Source organism: Tauraco erythrolophus, chromosome 2 (genome assembly GCF_009769465.1).
Source record: "Tauraco erythrolophus isolate bTauEry1 chromosome 2, bTauEry1.pri, whole genome shotgun sequence".
NCBI classification, from domain to species: Eukaryota; Metazoa; Chordata; class Aves; order Musophagiformes; family Musophagidae; genus Tauraco; species Tauraco erythrolophus.
The window spans coordinates 72,503,691-72,526,479 of record NC_141466.1 but is presented as its reverse complement, the minus strand read 5'-3'; the positions used below and the strand labels follow the sequence as shown (position 1 = coordinate 72,526,479).

The 22,789-nt window shown below is 44.0% G+C and overlaps 1 protein-coding gene across 3 annotated transcripts in view; it reads left to right on the top strand.

Annotated features, from left to right (window-relative positions):
- Window positions 1–20,762, top strand: part of RAB10 (RAB10, member RAS oncogene family) — a 46,283-nt gene extending 25,521 nt beyond the window's left edge. The window contains exons 2-6 of one of the 3 annotated variants that reach the window (XM_086631461.1): window positions 498–558; window positions 13,440–13,578; window positions 16,831–16,920; window positions 17,403–17,504; window positions 19,475–20,762. In XM_086631461.1, coding sequence (XP_086487587.1) covers window positions 498–558; window positions 13,440–13,578; window positions 16,831–16,920; window positions 17,403–17,504; window positions 19,475–19,558 — 476 coding nt within the window. In that variant the 3' untranslated portion in view covers window positions 19,559–20,762. The other 2 variants (XM_086631463.1, XM_086631464.1) reach the window with 2 other exon arrangements.
- Window positions 20,763–22,789: the final 2,027 nt, after the last annotated feature.

Below are 22,789 nucleotides of genomic sequence, written 5' to 3'. Positions count from 1 at the left end.
AGTTGAACAAAAATTTGCAATATTTCAGGTAGTTTTTCTGCGTATGCAAAATATCGTGGTTGAATCATTTGCAGGGTGGGGGGAAGTCTTTTTAGAAAACAAGAGGAGAGCTTGCCATTTTGTCTAGGATGTTTACATTTATACCCAAAATCACAGATTTCTTCTTTTTGGAAGTTCTCCAGAAAAATTGCAAAAACCTGATACTTTTCTTTCTTAAAAATAAGCAAGAATTTAAAAACTTTCACAAGCCAGATTGTCTTAACAGTGTTACCTGAAGGTGTCCATTGACCGATTGTAGACCCTTTGAGGCCCTGCCTGTGTTGATAGCTGTGCTCCTCCTGCAGTCTGGCTTACTCCGACGTTCTTGTTTTACCTGGTGATTCCATAAAAGAAGAAAAAAAGCTGCTGCTCTATCTGCAGTAATTCCGAGTTGATGTGGAATTGTTCTTTTTTGTAAGTTAATACTAATTACTTATTTATGTGTTTGTTTATTTTAGGGATAGACTTCAAGATTAAAACTGTTGAATTACAAGGAAAGAAGATCAAGCTACAGATATGGTGAGTAATATACCCAAGAAGCTACAGCGTGGCATCCTTCCGGATGGCTTCATTCAGAAGCAGGTTTTCATGAGAAAAGTTTAATCTTTCTGAGATTACATTCAGGTATCTAATTTTATAACTGTGTTTTGTATTTTCAGTAGCAGTAAAGCTCCATGTGTATTCCCCTAAACTATTTTTAAGAACTGAGGAAGAGATCTGTGCGTTGTGTTCATAACCACTGTTACTGACTGCTCCCTCGGACAGGCTGTTGGCAGATCTCCTGTTTGGGAGGACAGGATCCTCGCAGTCTGTGATTTAGTGGGAAGTGTTTTAAAACTGGAATTTGTAAATGAGGAGTTGCCTCCAGTCTGTGACTATAAATTGCCTAGTAGCCTTGCCTTGTGGCACCAGGAAAGTGTAATCCACGTCTGCACTTATTTATATTTTTCTGTGGTGAACTGTGAAGAGTTGCTCAGCTGGCTGAAACAGGGCTGCTTTTCTGTAGCAAAGTCTAACATAAGACAAAACTAGAACTGTTTCCTTTTAGCATGCTATGCATGTCTTACTAGAGATGTTTCTTCTATTTCAATAGGCCTGTAAGAAGTTGGGTCAGGAAGGCTAATGGCTTTCCCTGGCCAGTATGTTCAGACTCCCTCCTCAGCCACGTACACGTGTGACTGGTGCATTCTCCAGCTCTACTGAGAGTTCAGAACTTTGTTTAGAACTTGAATTTGTCCATCTTGTCCCCCACTAATAAAAATCTATGGCTTGATAATGTTGACATTTGTAGATGCAGATGGTTGGGTTCCAGTTAGAAGGAGGCACCAGTCTTCTGTCTGGGCAGTTGTTCCAACACTGTAGGACCATCTGAATGATTATCCTTCCCAACACATATTCTGAATCCTTCTTGATACTACCACTCTGAGGGTCCACCTTGTCTCCTAGTTGGTTCTCATATCCCATTCTGCGAGCAGCTCCTCAGCAACAGTTGGACAACTTACTTATTTTGCTTTGTGCCCTGCAAGGGAAAGAGTTGTGGAATTTTGTTTTGTTGTATAAACTGCGTAGCTGGTCGATAAGGAAGCGTTTGGATGATGAAGTAACTCAGAGTGCTGGAATGCTTCAACAGGGAGCCACAAAGGGTAACTGTCTTGGTAAGGGCAGTGTTTTAGATGGAGCTCTCTGAGGAAGGATTGGTATAGATCATCATCATATGATGGTTCTATATCATCATATCATACTATGTTCAGTTTTGGCCACTCGCTATGAGAAAGACATTGAGGTGCTGGAGCTTGTCCAGAGAAGGAAAACGGAGCTGGTAAAAGGTCTGAAGCGCAAGTGTTATGAGGAGTGGCTGAGGAAACTGGGGTTGTTTAGCCTGAAGAGAAGGAGGCTTAGGGCAGACCGTATCACTCTCTACAACTACCTGAAAGGAGATTGTAGCGAGGTGGGGGTCAGTCCCTTCTCCCAAGTAACAAACAATAGGACAAGAGGAAATGGCCTCAAGTTGCACAAGGGGAGATTTAGACTGGATATTAGGGAAAAATTTCTTCACCAAAAGGATTGTCAGGCATTGGAACAGGTGGTGGAGTCACCATCCATGGACGTATTTAAAAGCCGTGTAGATGTGGTGCTCAGGGACATGGTTTAGTGGTGGATTTGGCGATACTAGGCTAGTGGTTGGATTTGGTGATCTTCAAGGTCTTTTCCAACCTAAATGATTCCATGATCAGCTGGGAACTGAAAGCAGAGCAGTGGAAAGGAAGGGACCGAGAGTGTTAGCTAAAGAGGTGTTGAGGTGTGATGCAGCTTCATTGATTGACTCGCTGCACAGCTCTTGCTGTATGAGTTCACCACTCGTTCAGATTTTCAACCCGGATCAGACCATAACTTCCAACAATTGTTTTGTGTTGTACTTTTTACCACAACAGGTAGGTGCTGTGAATGACCGTGGATTAGAAGGGTAGAGCAAAAGCACTGGAATGACTTAAAATGAAGTGTTAGATTAAACATAGGAAAAAGCCATCCTTAAATGTAAAAGCTGAAAACACGGCATACTGAGGACGTATAATGTGTGTGTAGGCAAAGCAGCAAGCCCTAATGAGCTGTACCTGTTGTGGGTTTTAGTGGCTTAGAGATGCCGAGAGGGGTTTGGGTGAGCTGAGGTTTTTGTGAAGTTGCAACTTCTAAATGTTGCAAAGTGAGGACGTTGTGTTCCTGCCTGTTTAAAATGTCACCTTCGAAATGAAACTTGGAAAGTGGAAAATGAAGTTCCTATGGCACACATTTTTGATGAGGGGAGAAAAAACAATAACATCTAGGCTTTGTAGTTTCCAACTTTTCCTGTACAGGGAGGTTTGCCCAGCAGTGGTTTGGTGGCTACGGCAGCAGCGTCTTTTAGTGAGGATATTTTGTGCACTGCATCTATATTTACCCACCGCTTCCTGTATTTAAACTCACCCTGTACTTCCAGGAGTTGTGTAACGTATTTCCAGAATTACACTTCACTCCCGCTGCAGCAGTTTAGTAGGAATGGGATGCAGTGGAACGCTTCCCTGATAAACCTGAGGCTGTTCTTGTAGCTTTTCTTGCGCCCAGATTATGGGTCGTGCTTTTATAACCGAAGTAAATGCACAGGAGCTGATGGAGCTGAATCAACAGAATGTGTCTTCTGAGTGGTAGGTGACACTTCCACTGGGACATAGCTCCGCACTTGATGAACCTGTTCAGAAGGTAACAAAAGATGGATGGTGAAGAGCAAACAGACTTCCAGTTAAGGACAGGAGATGAGAACCTTGGCGGTTTTGTGCTTTCAGTTAGTATTGCCTCGCAGATGTGCTTGTATTAATGCAGCATATCCACCCTCAGAGTTTAGAGGAGGAATGACGGCGATTTCGTTTGTGGGTTCCCTCCATCTGAAAACTATCGTCCCGTTTGTGAGACCGCCTGTCCGTTTACCATGTTTCTTGTACACACGTCTGAGCTGCTGCTGGTCTCTTAGAGATGAGATACCGGGTGCCGTGACATTGGCCCAGTCCACCCACGGCTCTCCAAAGTGCCACCATACCTTTGTTTAGCCTTTCGTAATGCTATTTTCTTGCTTCCTAACAGTCCCTTTTGTTGTTAGAAGCAAAGACAGTTTTGTCTTGTCACTGATGTTATTATCATCATCATTATTATTATTATTGGTGCCTGTTCAGATTGAAACCTCTTTCTTTGTGGGTTTTTTTTTTCCAGAATAGTGACATTCAGCTGTTTATGAAAGGACAGATGGTGACAGAATTTTATACCTCGAAGAACTTAGTATGTGTTAGCCATTTCCCAGATATGACAGAGTTTCTTTACGTAGAGTTGCTCAGTGTTTATGAAGGAGCTGTGTTCAATGATCCATCACTGGAAAAGCGATGGCAGAACAGACCTGTCACAGAATAAGGTTTCTCCATCAGTGGAGTGATAAACTGTTTGATTATGTAGCATTTGTTATTTACATAGGTGAAAAGCGTATTTCTTTTCACATACAGAAAGCAATAGAAATAAACTGTTACTCTTTTTAAAATTACTATATTGACTTGCCTCTTGCTGATCCATATAATTCTCCATCACCCACATATTAAATCTTCCTCATGCTGTTCTCCTGGTATAGGAGTTGCTCTCTGGCTGCCTGCAAAGCTGTGTCACTGTGTTTTACCGTGGCTGGTACTGGCTTTTGTACTCCTTGGGGTGGGGGCATCAACTCAACGGGCAGTTGGTTTTACAGAAAACTCCACTTTCTAATACAGCTCTGCCCCTTTCCTACAGTGTGGGATAGCTACCTGCCTCTTCCTGGCGACGGAAAATGAGCAGACGTGGCAGTTATGAGTCATGCCTTGACCTCTAAAATTATATATAGGAGTAAAGCAAGCATACAAAGGTCAAGCTGAGTTAAACCTTGCCAAAAGTGATAAGCAACTTGATACTTCATAGCTATTAAAAAGTGGGGTTGCTGTTCAGTAAGGATCAAGCTAGGATTAAAGCGTTTTCGTGTCGCTCCAAATGTAAAGGTGCCTGTTGCAAAATAATGTTGAAATGGGGAAAGGGGAGGTTGGGGCTACAAGTGGTAGAGAACAGTGGGACTGGGTAGCAAGTGAGACTGTGTCTGTGTGCAGGAGAGCCTTGGCTAGGCTGGGCATCCTGTTGTGGTGCATGGGCTGCTAGCAAGGAGGAGGGTGGGATGCAGCTCTCGGGACTGGCTTTCTGAAGGAATGAGCTGTTCAGGGCAGATCCATAGAATCATAGAATGATTAGAGTTGGAAGGGACCTCAAAGATCATCTAGTTCCAACCCCCCCTGCCATGGGCAGGGAAACTCTCCACTACACCAGGTTGCCCAAAGCCTCATCCAACCTGGCCTTGAACACTTCCAGGGATGGGGCATCTACAGCTTCTCTGGGCAACCTGTTCCAGTGCCTTACCACCCTCAGAGGGAAAAATTTCTTCTTTAGATTTAATCTAAATCTCCCCTCTTTAGTTTAAATCCATTGCCCCTTGTCCTGTCACTACACGCCCTTGTAAAAAGTCCCTCTCCAGCTTTCCTGTAGGCCCCCTTTAAGTACTGGAAGACTGCAATAAGATGACCCTGGAGCCCTCTCTTCTCCAGGCTGAACAGCCCCAACTCTCTCAGCCTGTCTTCATAGCAGAGGTACTCCAGCCCTCGGATCATCTTCGCGGCCCTCCTCTGGACCCACTCCAGCAGCTCCATGTCCTTGTTGTGCTGGGGACTCCAGAGCTGAACACAGTATTCCAGGTGAGGTCTCACAAGAGCAGAGTAGAGGGGCAGAATACCCTCCCTTGACCTGCTGCCCATGCTGCTTTGGATGCAGCCCAGGATACGGTTGGCTTTCTGGGCCGCCAGCGCACATTGCCGGCTCATGTTGAGCTTCTCATCCACCAGCACTCCCAAGTCCTTTTCCTCAGGGCTGCTCTCAATCCATTCTCTGCCCAGCCTGTACTTGTGCTTGGGATTGTCCCGACCCACATGCAGGACCTTGCACTTGGCCTTGTTGAACTTCATGAGGTTCTCACAGGTCCACCTCTCCAGCCTGTCAGAGTCCCTCTAGATGGCATCCCTTCCCTCCAGCATGTCCACAACACCACACAGTTGGTGTCATCTGCAAACTTGCTGAGGATGCACTCAATCCCACTGTCCATGTCACCAGCAAAGTTGTGAAGTAGCACTGGCCCCAGTACTGACCCCTGAGGAACACCTCCATCGGGAGGACCACTGGTATGTCCAATTCTGGGTGGAAACACATAGAAGAATTGAATATCTTCTTGTTTAGGTTACTGTAATTCTTTGTTCATAAAAATTGTTGGTCTGATATATGATCCATATAATATGATGCCATACGGAAAGTCATCAGTGGTGGGCTTAATACAGGATTTAGGCAAAAGGAATTAGAGTGAAGATTTGGGAGTAGAAATACTTATGAAGGGTGGGACCTGGAGGGATTGACACTGATGAATGTCTTTAAAAATATTAATATTTTCCATAATCATTGTAGTACAGAGAAGGGAGAGATAATAAAAGAAGAAAAAAATTACTGCTCTAGGAAAAGATGGTGTTATCATGGCAAAAGAGTTGAAATGCTTTTGGGGAATAGAGTAGTAGAGCTAAAAATTCGACTATGAAAGAGTGCATTATCATACACTCCAGAAACTTGGATAGAATTGCTTTGAAAAGGAAACTGAAAGGCTTAGACATCCTGTAACTCACTGAACTTCTTAGCGTAATGCAGCAATAGAAAAAATTAAATGTGATTTTTCTGATGAAGTGGGTGTGATCACTTCCAGTGGGCAGGGAAGTGTCACAGTCTAACATAATATGCAATTTTGATTAGCATGCCCTGGAAAGGAAGGGGTGAATAGGGTGATCAGGGGGATGTAATAGCTGTTTTATAGAATCATGGAATGGTTTGAGTTGGAAGGGCCTCAAAGATCATCTAGTTCCAGACCCCCTGCCTTGGGCAGGGACACCTTCCACTACACCAGGTTGCTCAAAGCCTCATCCAACCTGGCCTTGAACACTTCCAGGGATGGGGCAGCCACAGCTTCTCTGGGCAACCTGTGCCAGTGCCTCACCACCCTCAATGTAAAAAATTTCTTCCTTAGATCTAATTGAGATCTCCCCTCTTTCAGTTTAAAGCCATTGCCCCATGTCCTGTCGCTACAATAGTTTAGGAATAAAACTGGAAAGATGAGGATTCTTCAGGATGTCAAGTGACCAAAGTGCTTTTTTATAATCATGAGTATACTGGAAAAGGTGGATAGAGATTGATACAACTCGTTGCCTTTTCCGGTACCAGAACGCTGGTTCTGGCATAAGGCTGGAAGGTGGCACTGGTGAAGCACAAGGAAATGAAGTGAAGCTGTGAAACTCCTCATCACAAGGTGTTGTGGTAGCTGCAGATGTATGCGAGTTCACAGGGATTTCACAGAGGAAGGGTCTGTTTTGGACTGTTAAATATATGGATGTGATCTCTGACTCCAGAAGTCTTTGAACTACAGAGAAGTGGAAGCTGGAAAAGCTCTGGCCTGACCAGGCACAGCAGTCAGATTGAGGTTCTTCATCCTGTTGAAGGCTGAAAGGAAACACTACTGTCATCTAAAAAAATACATAGTGGTAGCAGACACAGAAGAGAAGGAAAGACCCTTTAAGGCCAAGGACAGTGGAAGTCTAAGTTGCTGGAAATCCACCAGCAGGGGCGGGAGACTCTGGGAGAAACTCTAGTTCAGCTTAATGGAAATGGAGAAAGTGGAACGTGGAGGGGAAAAAAAATCCCAGATCATCCAGGCGTTTCAGAATAGAGCTTGACAAATACGAGGATCATGATGTATCTTGTTCTGCTATTGCAGAAGAACTTTCCTCAGGAGCCCTCTTTCCATATATTCAAGAATATTATGTGAAAATTGGTTGCAGAAAATGCAGCCACATTCTGGTCTTTCTGTTCACAGACTCTGCAGCCTGGAGAGACAACTCAGAACTGTAAGAGGTGACCCTGAAGGTGGATTTACACAGGATGTTGATATTGGGAGAGTGAACCCGAAACAGAAACCTCTTAACACCCTGATGCTAACTGGAATGATGAAGGGATGGGGTAGGGCAGAAAGCCATTCAAGAAATGACTGTAGTATTTAGGAACAGCTTTCTAGGGGTTATGAACAGAGTGGGGTTATGTGGGCAGTGGTGAGTGATTAGCGTTTTCAAGAGGTCCCTATTTGCTTTTCCAAGTCCTAGTAGTAAGTAATTCCAGATTTCCTTACGCAGCCACACGGTGTATTCACATCTAGTCTTAAACTGATCTTAAGGAGTGAGTGAAATATACGGATAGACCTGTATGAATAGGTAGTTTCACAGCGGTTCATGGAGACTAACAACTGTTGATTCCTCACTTGTGAATTTTCCATGTGCCAGTTTTCATGCCGATTGCTTTCCCGGCAGCCCATCAGTGCGTATCGTCAAGCCAGAACAAAGAGCTGTGATAGACTGAGGTGAATGACAGCAGGTACAAGTTATCCAAGTGTGTGATTCTTGTGCGCCTGGGACAGGCTTGTTTGCAGAACCGCTGCCCCTGGAGCATCTGTGCAGGCTCATTGCAAGGTGGTGACTTGCATCGTTAAGGCCAGAAAGTTGAGACCTAAAAGGTGAGATCCTGAAGAGCTTCCAGAGCTGGGTAAGGCAAATGGTCCATTCTTCTTCAACAGAGTATGAAACAGTCACACTTGATTGTGTTGTGTTAGTATGGAAGCAGTAGAGAGACAAAATTCCTTCTGCAGTAAACTGAAAAACACTTAACTCAGAGCTTTGAAGACATCTAAGTTTTTTTCTTTTTCTCCTACTTAGCTGCTACTCTGACCCCCCTGTCTTTACATAAAATCTGCATGTCAGCCTATTTTCCTACAGTCTTGTTCACTGATTTTAAATTTTAGAAACAGCTTTCATTTTTTTAGTACGCAGTTCTTAACTGCGTAGAAGACTGTGAAGTAACACTTGTCTGTCAGTGCATCTTTGCTGGGATCACTTTTACATGGCTAGAAAAGTGTCCTCAGAATTTTGTTTTATCCAGCAATCAGCCCGTTGCTAAAATATCATCTGACCTGGGACACCTGTCCCAGCCAAAGAAATGTGCAGCAGCATAGCTATCTGAATAGCTCCACATGTGGAAATTCCCTGTTACACGCAAATTCTTGCCTTGAGTAAGTCTGGTGGTGAACAGCCAAAGCTGCAGACAGCACCACTAACGAGGGTACGACCAGTCTCATTAATTTTTGCAATTACCCCAGGAACACCTAAAAGTTAACTCTTGCTGCTGAGAGATTTTTGACTCTTCACCATGTGCATAGCTCAAAGTGGAGGAGACTCTTTTGGCACATCAGTCTGACTTCCTATAAAGCAATTAGATACCTCACTAGCTATAGATTTATCTGTTTATTTCCTGGTTGAATATTTTTCAGAAAAGCTGAAATTTGCTGGTCTTGAAGTATCTTACAGATGTTCCTTTGTGTCGCTAAAGCTTCCAGAGTGCCCGGTGTCGGCAGTGCACTTTCTTCAATGCAGTATTCTGCTGCGTAGTTTTAAAAATATTATAAGAAAAAATAGTGGGACAATAATAAAATTCTTAGGATTATTTTGCTAGGAATTATTTGGTTTAATATGTTGAAGACCTTTATTTCAAGCTATGTGGACTGGAAGGATCTTCACAGATCATCAAATACAATCTCTTCTTGTTGCATCCATGTAAATATTTCATAAACAAATCATAGTACGTTTCAAGGTTTCTTTAGTCTCTGCTAGGTCAACCGGAAGGCTGTCCTAGAAATTCCTTTCTCTGTAGGTTAAACCTTTGATATGGTATAGCTTATGCATACTTCAATGTTGACATGAGAATAATTTAAATAGATTTTTAGCTTTCCTGGTGCTTCTCCTTTCCCTGGTCCCACAGGACGACCTTCTTTGTCTCCATTTTGGAGCTAAACAAACCCAAGTTCTCTCAGTTTCCCTTTGTGCAGTAGGGCCTCATTTTCCTTGGCTATCTTACTAGTTCTTGTCTACATCTATTTCAGCTCAGAGAGCTTCCACAAGTGTTTTTTCCTACGTCAAGGATTTATTGCACGCCCATAGCTTTAGAGCATATTCTTACATCCTCGAGGTTTGAACAAAGGAACGGAAAGCCAGGGCGGTAAAAAAGAGCTGCGGTCTCCGGTTGTCTTGTGCCATTTGCTCAGGGTGGATTCGTCAGTCATGGGCAGTTGAAAACCATAACTCACTTCCTCTGTTTGCTTCAGTCTGTTCTCTAATCTCGTATCCATTAAGAGTCATCTCTGAATAATGAATGGAGAATCCATTAAGAAGGGGAAAGGGCAAATATAGTACGTACTTTAAAAAAAAAAAGACAAAACCAAAAACCAACAGGGGAAGCACTCCAGGTTCTTTGCTTTTTGCCTCCCCAGCTTTCTTTTCATCCATTAGCTTAGCTTCAGTTGCCAGAAAAAAAACACCGGAGGAGTTAACTAAGCAAGTTAGTTGTAGGTGCATAGGACGTGACAAGCAATGAGAAACAACTAAGTGTTGCCAAGTTGTGTTAAATCAATCTGAATTTTTACTGTAACAGCTGCTGGCCTTGTTGGAAGGGGCGAAATCGCATATGGCGTATGTCTTGGTGTTTTTGGTAAGGCTTTTCTGACACTGTCCTGCTTGATCTGAGCAAGTTAGGAGGAAACGACTTAGGTAAAGACGCTATGGAGTGGATGCAAAACTCATGAGCAGAGAAGATAAATGATGTGTAAGTAAGAGTTCTGGTGAGATATTTTGCAAGAGTCTGTCCTGTGTTTCAGGATAAGCAACGTTATCTTTAATGGTTGAGATAAGAGAATAGAGAGTATAGTTATTGTATTTAAGCTAAGCAGGAAAAGATGAAGTTGCAAAATGTAGATTGCATAGAGGACTAGATTATAATTCAGGTTGCTTTTGACTGATTGGAGAACTATCGTTGAAAGAAGTCCTATGAAATTCAGTAGAGACAAATGCAAAATTATCAAGTTCAGTACGTGTAATCTATTACTCGAGTGTCAGAAAAATCTGTTTAATCATAGGGAAAGGGAGTGGGATGTGTAAACAGGCATGCCAAGGTCCTCTAGAAGATATTCCTGTATGAGGCTGATAAGACTCTTCAGCTGGAGTAGTGTGCTGGTTTTTGCTTAGACATGGGCAAATTGGAGGGAGTCCAGAGAGAGTAATAGGTGAGGCTGCGTATCTTAGAGCTTTGGCCGGTGAGTAAGGTCTAAAGAGCTTGAGGTGGCTTGAGAAAAATCAGGGAAGGTGCAAGAGCTGTGTTTATATACGTAAAAGATAATTGTAGAAAGAAGGGAAATGAACTCCTCTAGTTACCTGTGAAAAGTAAGACAAGGATTGACAGCCTTAATTTGCACTAAGAAAGACCCAAGTGTGCCATCAGAAGAAACTTCCAAATGGGACAGAAAGGAAATGAGAGAAGGGAATTCAAGCCAGCATTCATTAGAGGTCTCCAGCAGAACATCAGGCGTCCTTGAGAAATGATGTGGGTATCCCTCAATGTTTTGTAGAGCCAGGGAATGGACTAGATTGCCTCTCTAGGCTACTGGCAGCAAGCTAGACCTCTGCACAGCATGGCGTGTTAGAATGTCTCTGGACAAAGTGGTGCTCAGGTTTAGGACCTGCCACTATTCCTCCTCCTTTGCTCTTTGGCCTCTTCCTAGTGTTTATGATTTCCTAGGGGGAGATAAAAGATTGGGAACAGTCAGCCTCAAAACTGTGATCTGGAGTCTGAGCTAAACAGAGCTGCTAAGACTCTTTGAGAAGAAACTCTGTAGAGCATTTCCCCTGCATCTCAGGAACTCATCCTCCATGGCATCTTCAGATTTAGGGGCTTTTCATTTACTCCCCATGTGCCAGCTGATACTTGGCCAGAAATCTGACGTGTGCTTAAACAAATTCATTTGGCAGCTACAGGCAGTGTTTGCTGATCAACTGTAGGTGATGGGACAGTGGGGAGAGCTGAGTTTTCACCAGTCTCAGTGCCTGGTGGTGTCCATGTTCTGCCAAGGCATTTCCTCTGACCTCAGGAGCGGTTGAGAGGGAAATGGGTTGAACTAGTTCAACTGCAGTCCATCATCTTTTCTGGGGTTACTGGTTTGTGAGCAAGGAAATGTGGGTCTGTAGGTCAAGGGGGGAACACTGTGCCTTTCTGAAGATGGTTAGGAAACGTGTAATCTCAATTTAGACCAGGTTAAATTTAGAGACACCTTTGATTCTACTTTGTCATAGAATCATCAAATCGCATAATAATTTGGGTGGGAAGGAACCGTTAAAGGCCATCTCGGCCAACCCGAGCTCCAGCCCTCGGATCGTTTCTGTGGCCAGCTCTGGACCTGCTCCACCAGGCCTATCCCTTTCTTATGTCAGTAGTGTCACTGAAAAGTGTCTGTGAACGTGCAATCTGTTGGGTTTATGTCCTCTGAAAGACACTGTGGAATGTGCAGGTAACTCCTAATTCTCAACTTAATGGCACGCAGGTTTGTTTAACCAAATGTCATGCATTCTGTCAAAGATCTCGGAATGAGATGGGGAAAGGCAAGATCACTGGCAGTATGTATGATCAACTTTCAGCATATTGCTTATAGAAATCAACAGTTTAATGTTACAGTATATCTCCTGGATTTATTTTTCATACGCTTTGATCTAAAATTTCAAGAATATACATTTGTAAGATAAAGCTTCATAAAACTTACCTGAAAACAAAATTCCTCTCAGTGGTAAGTCTGACTTCCAGAAAATGTTGAGTGACTGTCTTCATGACTGCTCAGCAGCTGCTGAAGCTGAAAGGGATCTTCTCTCGCTTTGTGGTGGTGTCACCTGGATAGTTGGGGCAGGTCATTGCTGCTCACAGTTCCAGTCTCTCCTGACTTTGACAGCAGCACTGGTAAACAACCTGCAACGTTTTGGGAACTCCCTACAGAAACTTGAGTACAAAGTCAGCTGGGTTTGTGCCGTTTCTAATCAAGCTGGTCAGTGGTTATGGTATGTAACTTAAAAATTGTAGATAAAGTTTTAAAGTGGCTTATTTTTATGTTCATTTGGGAAGAACTGATCTGGGACAGGAGAGAGCGTCTGGGACAATGACTTTTCTGGGGTTGTTCAGATACTCCCACTGCTGGAGTTCACGGACCTGTTGAAGTGTTGGTAGAGCATTTATTGCTCCTGTTTTCATGCTGTCTGCTACTGGCTTCCCCCAAGGCTCAGAAGTCTCTGAGACACTTCCCTAAAATAATATATTTGCCAATAAAAGTTTCTCCTTCTGGGTGTAATTTTCAAGTTGTCAATAAAAAGACAAAGTTTAACATTAACAAATTTCTGCCATAACTTGATACTGAGTTTATTTATTATGGTAATATATGAGAAGACTGACTGCAACCTGCCACTTTGCTGTTCAACAGATAGCTTCATTTTCTGCCACCTTAATCGTGTAAGCCCAGTTAAGCAGTCCAGTGTCTTTTGTCTCTGTCATAGTTGACTGAAAGATGGTTTTAAAGTAAAATCCAAAAGAGAAACTTCAAACCCTAAGTTTCTGTACCCTCACGAGCCTGGCTTCCTGAAGTTTGCTCTTTTGTTCTCTGAATGTTCACCTACATGTGGGAGGGAGTGGGCCTTCCTCGAAGCTGCTGCTGATGCACATTGGAGTGTGTCCTACCACTCTTTGAAAACATTGCACATCCCTCAGCAGAGGTGCCATAGAGCACGTACCGGGCCGTGCACGCTGGTCTAATGGATACACCATGCTGGTTTCTTTAGAGCTCGCCTCTGATATATACTCTTGTCTGTTTTCCGCAGGGACACAGCAGGGCAAGAACGATTTCACACCATCACCACCTCCTATTACAGAGGTGCCATGGGGATCATGCTAGTATATGACATCACCAATGCCAAGAGCTTTGAAAACATCAGCAAGTGGCTCAGAAACATAGATGAGGTGAGTAATGTTTGTAAGATCCCGGAACTGAGCCATTTGGTGTCATCCATAGAGTGTGTGATGAGTCCCACAGAACTCAGTTTCTGGATTGTGGCTTCTACCCTGGCAAAAGGTGTAAATGAACACCTGGCTTTGGGTGCTGTTCTTCAGCTGTCCTGTGTTCCCTCCATCAACTCTTCCTTCAACAATAGCGTGAAGGGTTGCAACACTGCACAGGAGCTAGTGGTGTCCCAAAATGTCAAATTCATACCTGAGAAAACTTTGCTTCCTGCTGGAGAGTACTTAGAGGTAAGGAGTATGTCTTTCAGTAACTGGGAGTTGCCGTTTCCAGGAGGAGCTGCCTACCACAAGGTGGTGTGTGGAGGAGGAGCGCTCAGCTGTAAGCTGTGGAGTAGCTATAGAGTATGTCACTTCTAGTACTCACCTGTTTTATAACAGTGACTCAAATCCTCGAAGACAGTTAAATATGATCACCTCCACTCCCTGAAAATGGATGTCATGAACTACTCGCATGTTGATCGTGACGGTTAGCGGTAGCATGGCAGGCTGCTGTTGTCAAATGTTAGCCAACTGCTCAAACCTCCGTGGTTGATTTTGTCCTCGTTGGAGGAGTGCACCCAACAGGGAGGCTGGTACCATCTCAAGTGAGGTCAAGTGGAGCAGAAGAAACTAATGTGAAAAACTTCACTGCCTGGATCCTCAAGAGTTCATTCTCCGGGAGCTCTGAGATGTTAGAGAGCAGCACAACTGTTAGTTCTTGCTTTCATTACGCTGTTCCCAAATGGAATAAATGTTTGGATTTTCCAGCTTCATGTTTTCCTAGAAAGTGTGAAGACGGCCCTGTGGAACTGGGTGTCGGCAGGTGGGTGCTGTCAGGCAACGCTGGTTGGACCACTGAGACTGGTGAAAGATTCTTACAGAGCAAAAATGTAATACTGGGACTTTAATGGGAAACTGTACTGTTTACGGAAAGGTGCCCGTTTTGGAGGGTGCAGAGTGTGTGTGGGAGTAAGGCAGCACCGGAAGAGACTCAGCGGTGAGCTGGATGTAGACTCGAAACCAAAGCCTTTAGATTCTGCGGTTGCTTTTGTTTAAAAAATTCAGTAGTTTCCAGGAAGTTGAGTAATGGATGTCATTCATACCTTTGTGTCTGAGAAGCGTTTTTGCTGACCTCATGGTTTTCAAGTGTGTCACACACAAACCTCCGCAGCTTCGGGTGCGTTGTGAAGGCTGCGTGGTTGCTGCAGTTTTTGTAAGGGATGTTGGACATCTCAGGAAGCTTTTTTTTATTACAGAAGCAGCTCACTAAGGGAGTGCGTGTGCAGAAATGAGGGATGGAGTCATTCTCTGAGGTTCCAGGTGCAGTGTTGAGGCTTCTTGGTGAGATGGGTGGCAGGTGTTACCCACTCATGTACAGTATTACTGCAAATGGTAGTTGTGAATGAAGTGACAAAGCGCTTTGATTTTTACAAGGAGTCAACGTTGCCAAGGATATTTTCTCAAGGAGGAGAATTTTCAACAAGTGAAGCTGCTGTTCTGCATTGCTGCTCTGTGCAAGCAGGTGCTCCTACAGGGTACTTAAGCCGTGATTTAGAAATAGCCAGGAAACCTAGAGGTGTTACATCTTCGTCCTTGCTAAATACCAAATTATTTAAAGTCCACATGTTCTCTAGAGGCGTGCTATGCCATGTGCTTCTGCTTTGGGCTCGTAAGAATTTGTTGAGTTGCTCGAGTGCACAGTTTTGTACGTTGAGGCTGGCCGTATTTGAAAGAAATCTGTTGCTGTGTAAGCAGTTTTGTGTACGTACACAAAAAATTAACATTTTCAGAGACTTATTCTACATGATATCTTAATCTGCCTTTGCTGTCTGGTTGTTCTTCCTCCTTGTGACGTGAAGGAAAAAATCTGGGGGTGATTCTTCTGAGGAACGTGCAGTGGGTTATTATTGTAAGCAGGAGTAGTGGGTAGGTGGATCTCTTGCCTCCGTAGTTCTATTAGTCCTGCTACCGTAAAGTAGCATTAAGATTGTTGGAGTGAAAGTAAATTCAGATTAGACTTTCCAAGAAGCTTCTCATGGCAGGTTTCAGAGTACTTCAATTATCCACTTAAGTGATGCTTTGTGCTGCGGCTGCTGGAACTTTTCTGCTGGTCTGGTGGTTGTCTTTGGCGTGTTCTTTCCTTACTATGATGGATATTGGCAGGACTTCAGTAACTGAACAGCCAAGGTGTTTTTGCTCATTCAGTTTTCCCTGCGAAAGCATTGGCATTCGCTTTTGCCTTACAGAGGTGGTTCCCTGTGTATGTGGTCCTGCTTTTCTTTGGACGCTGAGCGTTAGCATGGTGCTCACTTCAGTTTTCCCTTTGTGAAGTCCTGTTTTGTATTTGCTTGGTATATACTCTGCGTGCTGCTTCACTGCATGAGTTTCTCGACTTCTGTGTGAAGTACTTAGAGCTAAAGCACAAAGCTGACAGATGGTCTTGCTCTGATGATTGTGACATCAGAGGAACAGCGTGATGCTACAGATCTGTAATTTCGCTTTGTTAGTTAACTCAGTAACTCTTAAAAAAAAATTACAGACGAAAGGGTTTTTTTTTTACGAATTTCCTGGTTATTTGTCTTTGTGGTGGTTTAAAGCAGAGTTGCAGTTGTTAAGGAAACGTACCTGTCTACAGTGAAACTATGCGAAGGATGCTTCAGACACCAAGAAAGCAGTAGCACCAGCTGGAGCCATTCCAGTGCACGAAGCTTGATTGTTGGCAGCTACAGACGTGAGGTTCTTTATCTCCTGTAAGGTTTTGTAGCCTCATTTCTCTAAATGTGCTCGTGTAGCACACACACAACCTGACACCTCCAAGTGCCAGGCAGGAAGTAGATTCTTTTCCCATGCCATTGAATGCAAAGGAACGAAGATTTGGTAGGCTGGTGTCATTAACTAGAAGGGAAGACTTCACACTTAAACTATAGAAATAAAGAGGAAGGTGGAAAATAACAGGCATTGGGATGGTGATAGAGCTGTTTCAAACCTGTAGCTGTTGTCATGTTCCACTTCCAGGGTATTTGAGGAATTTAGTCTACAGGCACTGCCTGAAGAATGATTTCTAGCAGTCTTTGTTACAGCTCAGGAAAGTGGAGGACAGCGAGACCTGTAAATGTTAGCCTGGACTTCAAACAGTCTGGAAGTACAAAAGCGAGGTAGTTATTTACTGATTGCTGGGGAACCCATGTAAACCTGTCTCTTGTCTTGTTTTAGCATGCCAATGAAGATGTGGAGAGGATGCTGTTAGGAAACAAGTGTGACATGGAAGATAAAAGAGTTGTCCCTAAAGCAAAAGGCGAACAGGTAAGTGTGGGACAAAAACGTGCTTATCAAAGTAGGCAAGTCGGTGCCAAGACTGCCCTGCCACGGGCTGTGCCAGGGAATGAAGGTAGCTGGGTTTGCTGGTGCTTTGTGAGTCTGGGGAGGGTTTTCTCAGAAGCTGCATTGCAAAGAACTGCAATGAATGGAATGAGTTCAGCTGCAGTTTCTGCTTTCTTTGACAACTCAAATTTTTCAGGCATCCTTTGAGTTACTTATCACGAGAGGTTTGTGTGTTACCTGTGGCCTTATGTTCAGACGTTGACTTGTGATTTAATACACTTTAGTTGCCGTTTCTGAATCATTAAGTTCTGAATCTTCTTTTGGGACACTGTGTCTAGCTAGTACTTCTGATGCCTCCTACAGCTGAAAGACTATTGCATGCTTATAAATGCTGCTGATTCCGAAGTTGCACCAATTGACTACTTCACGGTGATGCTAACCACCTTCTTTCTTTTTTGGTTTAGATTGCTAGGGAGCATGGTATTAGGTTTTTCGAAACTAGTGCAAAAGCAAATATAAACATTGAGAAGGCATTCCTCACATTAGCAGAAGACATTCTTCGAAAGGTAGGTGCTTACAGGATTTGTTTGAAGAAAAATACCCTAAAATTTCAGCTCCCACCGCTTTTGATATTTACCTGAATTGTTGCAGCTTTTGGCTTTGGCATGCTGAGACAAGCGAGTCCCTGAAGGAGGACTCTTGTACATCTGAAACATCTAAGCTTCTAAAGCTTGTTTGATGTTTCATTATTGTAGGAGTACTTTGTAGAGGGAGTTGTATACACCAAAGAGCCAAAGAACTCCTGGCTGTTCAGCTCATAAACTCATGGTTGTGTCATACACGTGCTTGGAGTTAAAACATTTTAGTTGGCCTGGAAGAGAATTGTCCTTTCCCTGCCACCATCTCCATCGATACACAACACCGTCTAAAAACTCAGAAGTGCCTTTTGGGAAGAGTTTATGTGTGGTTGATGGAACAAATGAACGAGATCTGTCACTTCCTACCTTGTTTCCAATGATTAACCCTCTCAGCTTCCACATTTCATTGGAGGTTTTATTGGAAGATTATAATGCAACTGAGAGAACATGGATCACCGGTTCCTACTGGTTGACTCCCCCTCCTGAAACATACAGCATACCACAAAGATGACTATCTTTACTGTGGCCTGCACCCAAATCTTTGTATGCCCAGAGCTACGAGATACCGCTGTTCTTGCATCCCTGATGTCTTTCATGAGTAGAAAACACATCATCTTCTAGTAGCTGCCACTATTTTGTTGCAGGATTGAGCTGGGCTGGATGCTTGGCTGGCTCCAGGGCTGGCTTCAGTTAGTTGATATGTTCCCATCGCCAAGGGCTTGGTTTACATTCCCCTTACCATCAAGTCATGCCTCTCCAGCACCGAAACTGTGGAGCTCAGGAGATACAGGTTGGCCAACTCCAGCATGTGTGCTTAGCTCCCAAGTGGTTGACCCTACGTGTTTTTCCCGTGGACAGCTTAGCGGTAGGGACTGGTGCGTGTCGAGGCTGCCTTCCTCACTGGCTTCCACCGCTCTCCTGCGTGAACGCTATTGATAACGTCATCTGAGTTAATTGATTAGGAGTTCGGTGCAAGGTCAATGCTGGATGTTTTCGCAACCCTGTTAAACGCGTGTCTGCTCAGCGATGTCTGGTTCGCCATTGTGGTCCTGAGTTGTTTCTTTATCAGTTTTTGATGAACTTTACGTGAGAAAATGGACGAAAATCCCCTGGCCTTTGGTAAACAGGAGGTCAGGCTAGTGAGTCTCGCTGACCCTTTGGAACTTCAATTTTTTATTTTGGGCCTCAATGCATTTATCTGAAGAACGGGGGGATTTGCTTTTGCAAGGCTGTGCCAAAGAGAATAAGAAAAGGGATGTAGAGACAAAACTGCAGTATTCTGATGAGTGTTTCTAAGCAGCTGAAAGTAGACCTTAGTGTCTGATCAAAGCCACTTGACTTTGATTTTTGCTTTAGTTTGACCAAGTTTACATCCCGTGACACAGATGAGCCTGTTTTGTCCGCTGCCTCGGAAACTGGTGTCCTGGTTAACTGGAAGGCAGATGGTTTTGAACAACCCCTCTTTATCCATAAATTACTCTGTGGTTTTTTAAGGTCATTAGTTCACATAATTGAACTTCAGCTCGTGTTAGTTGTACACTGTGATTTACTTACTCCACCAAAGTTCAACTGTCAGTTCTAAGAGCAGGATCTAGAAATAGTTTCCTTTGGGGTGGTCCAAGTCCAAAAGTGGTGGGTTTTTTTTCCCTAGCTTTCCAGTTGTTGTTTATTTAAAACAAAATAAAAAAAAATAAAATCCCTTAAATTGGTTTTTCATACTCTTGCTGGCGAGGAGAGGAGGGTTCCCTGCAGTTCTGTGGAGCTCTTTGTCTGTAGCTTACTCATAATATTATTTGGTGGTGTGAGTCTTTTTGTAAACCGCAGTCCCTTCAGCTCTGAATACTTTATTTCAGAATGCCTCCAGAGTTACCTAACCTTTTTTGCTTGTTTCCTTGCAGACCCCTGTAAAAGAGCCCAACAGTGAAAATGTAGATATCAGCAGCGGAGGTGGGGTGACAGGCTGGAAGAGCAAGTGTTGCTGAGCGTTCTCCTATATCACCAATCGCCATCCACCGCCCCTTTTTTCTCGCTGCAAAACAAACCACTCTGCCCGTTTTTAACCTTAAAACAATGTTTTGTTCCTCATCTTAACAAGCTCTGTCTCCCTTTGTTGTTCTGTTTAGGACAGCTTGCGTACTATAATTTTTCTCAACAACATGTATAGGAAAATCATCTCCGTGACTTCATTTTATTTTTTTTTAATGTACCTGCTCAACTTACCACTACATTTTGGTTGTATTATAGTCCCGTTCCTCCTGATATTAAAACATATAGCAATCATATTCAACTCGATTCTGCAAATTGTATAAGAATAAAAGTTAGAATTAACAATTTATTTTGTACAACAGTGGAATTCTCTGTCATGGATCATGTGCTTGAATCACCATATTCTCTAGATGCATCAGCAGAAGAGCCAGGAAAACACTCATTTTCGCCTTGAGTCTGTGAACGGGGTTTATTTTGTCCTGTGCCTTATGTGGAAAGGAACTTTTGTTTTCACTGTTTGGTTTGTTGTTTTTTTTCTTTTCTTCTGGTGGAAGCATGTGCAGGAGACATATACCATCCGTACGTGACCATTTTAAAATACTGAACTCTTGTGATTGCTTTCTGTGATTGTTGGTGTAATGCATCGAGGACAAAGGGTGGTGCAAAAAAGAAAAAACAACAAAAAAAACAAACTCACATTTACTCTGCTGTGTCTCCTTTTTGGTGATCTTCCCATTCAGAACTTGTTCCTGCTGCCGTTTTTTTTTTTCTTTCACTCGCAGCTCTTTCCTTTTGCCTGCATGCTGCTTTTATTTGCATTTCTTCATGGTGTGACGTGTTAATTAAAAGGATGGCAACGTGGTATGTTTGCCAAAAATTTAATACAAAGCACTGATTTAGCTTTCAAGGTAAAAAAATGTTGAAGATACCTACTAATGTCCCTCTAGCCGATGTCAGTCCACTAGTATATCTCCTCTCTCCTCCTGCATAGCCGTTGGGTTTTATGATATGGAAGAGTTATTTGCATGCACTAGTTTCCTATGGAGGGTGATGTGGTTGTCTACTTTGTGTGTATGAATATAACATGCGATTCCCAAACTGACAGCAGTTAACTTGAACTGTAAGTTCTCTCTTACCGTTAGCCGCTCCGACGAGTCATTTGGGAGCCTCAAAAAGGCTGAGCGAAACCAGATTTTTTTTTTTTTTTTTTTAAAATAATACATCAAGTTGGCAGTTTAATTTATTACCTCCCTGAAAACTTTCCATTTTCCAGTGTTAGAAGCTGAGTCATTGGTCCTCGGGTCAGTCTTGCTCTCACTGCCGCTCTGTGGGAACGCGGCGGGCGATCCCAGCAGGGCTGCCGAGCCCCCTGCTCCGTGATTTCACTCGCTTTTCCAGCTCGTCTTCCCACTTTTGCCCTCTGGGCACTGCCCTGGCCGGGCTCCGGTGTCGCTGATGGCTTCGGCATTTTGGAAAGGCAGGGGGCTGAGCGCTGCCAGTCCGACTCGCTCGGCCGCTCCAGCTGAGCCCAGCACCCTGTCTGCGGGAGCATCTGTCCCTCCGCTTTGCCTTTCAAACGCCACGCAGGAGAGCTGCTCCGGCCCACGGATGAACAGATACTTTAAATAGACACTTCTTCCTCCCCGAGCCTCGCCTTCTCCTTTAAAGTTGGACAAGCTTGTGCCTCGCTCTTGTCCACTCGGGTTTTGGACTGTCTCTGGTGAATAATTAAAGTAGTCAATAACGCCAATTTAATTTTAATGAAATGATGGTGTTTTAACTTTGAACTTCTAGTTTCGAATGGCTTCCCGTGTAGCGACCTGACCGAGGTGTCTCCCCCTTCCTCTGTATTTTGGCATTTTTGTCTCCGTGTGTGTTAACCCTTCCCAGTCGAGTGGCTCTTGGGGCCGGGCAGGACGCTGGGGCTGGCGGATAAATGGGCGCCATTCCCATTCTCACGCCCCGTGCCTGCCCGTCAGCATTGTAAATAGAGTACGGCTACCTTGTGGTTAAACCTGCACTTTCTGACGATATCAAAAAGGGAAAAACGGAGAAATATACATCAAGGGTTTGTGGTTTCTTTTTTTGTATAATCCTTGCTTTAAACATGAGCCTTTTATTTGCTTCCAGGGGCTTGGCTCCCTCTGTGTAAATCCCTCGGGATCGCTTGTAGGCGCTGTGTTCGTTGCAAGCCAACAGGTAGAGAACAGGCCACTCGCTGGTACTACTGGCTGCCACCTCTGGTTCGTACTCTCCTTACCGAGTTAATAAACTGAAGTATTTCTAGACAGTCTACTTCTGTTCCTATAAAAACCATGGATTTTAGCCGCGTGGTTTGGCGGTGTAGTGTGGTGTGGAGTGCAAGGCCCAGCCGAGGCGGAGTGAGCAGCGAGAGTCGATGCAGACGCTAAAATTAAAAAAAAAAAAAATAATAATGTTGGAGGAATTTGCGGTAACTTTATTTGTGCCGGTATCTTAAACTCCCTGCTAGCTAGCAAACTAACTGCTTGGGAAGCCTCTACTTGGAAGACCCCCGCCCCTCCCCAGCCCCCTGCGTGGAATGAAGCCTCAGTCCAGCCTAGAACAGGGTGTGACAGCAGCTCTCCCCGTGCCCGCTGCCCGGCTGTGCCCGGTGCCCGCGGTGCTGCTGCAGTGGGGGCTTTAGCCGACCCGCTCTGTGGAGGAAGGCTCAGCGCTACCTTTTTGTCAGGAAAAAAAAAAAAAAGTAACTTGATTAAATTAGTCATGATACACCAAAAGCTGAGGTTTAATCTGTCCGACAAGGGTGGTGCCCCTTCTCCTGGGTGCTGCGGCGCTGCCCCGGGGAGCTGCCGGCGCGGGGCAGGGGTGAAAGCGGCGCTTCGTGCTCTTGGACTCAGATGGTGGAAAAACAGCATCAACTTAAGGTCTAGGATTAATTCCCATGCCTACAATTTTTTACTTAATCTTTTAATATTTTTGCTACTCCACTCTGGCTTTTTATTTAAAACACATTCTTTTGTACCACTTACTGTATCAAAATTGTATAAAGAATCACTGTCCCATTCTTGGTCATACCAAGAGCAAATAAAAGCTTTTATAAACTTGCAATGGTTCCTTCCTGGGCCCCAGTAAATTCTCTTCTGCTGAGCCCCGGCCAGGGCACGGGTGGCCCCCGCATGCCGGGGGAGAGGCTGCCTGGGCAGGTGCATGCTGGGGCTGCGATGGGACCCCCACCCTGAGCCTTC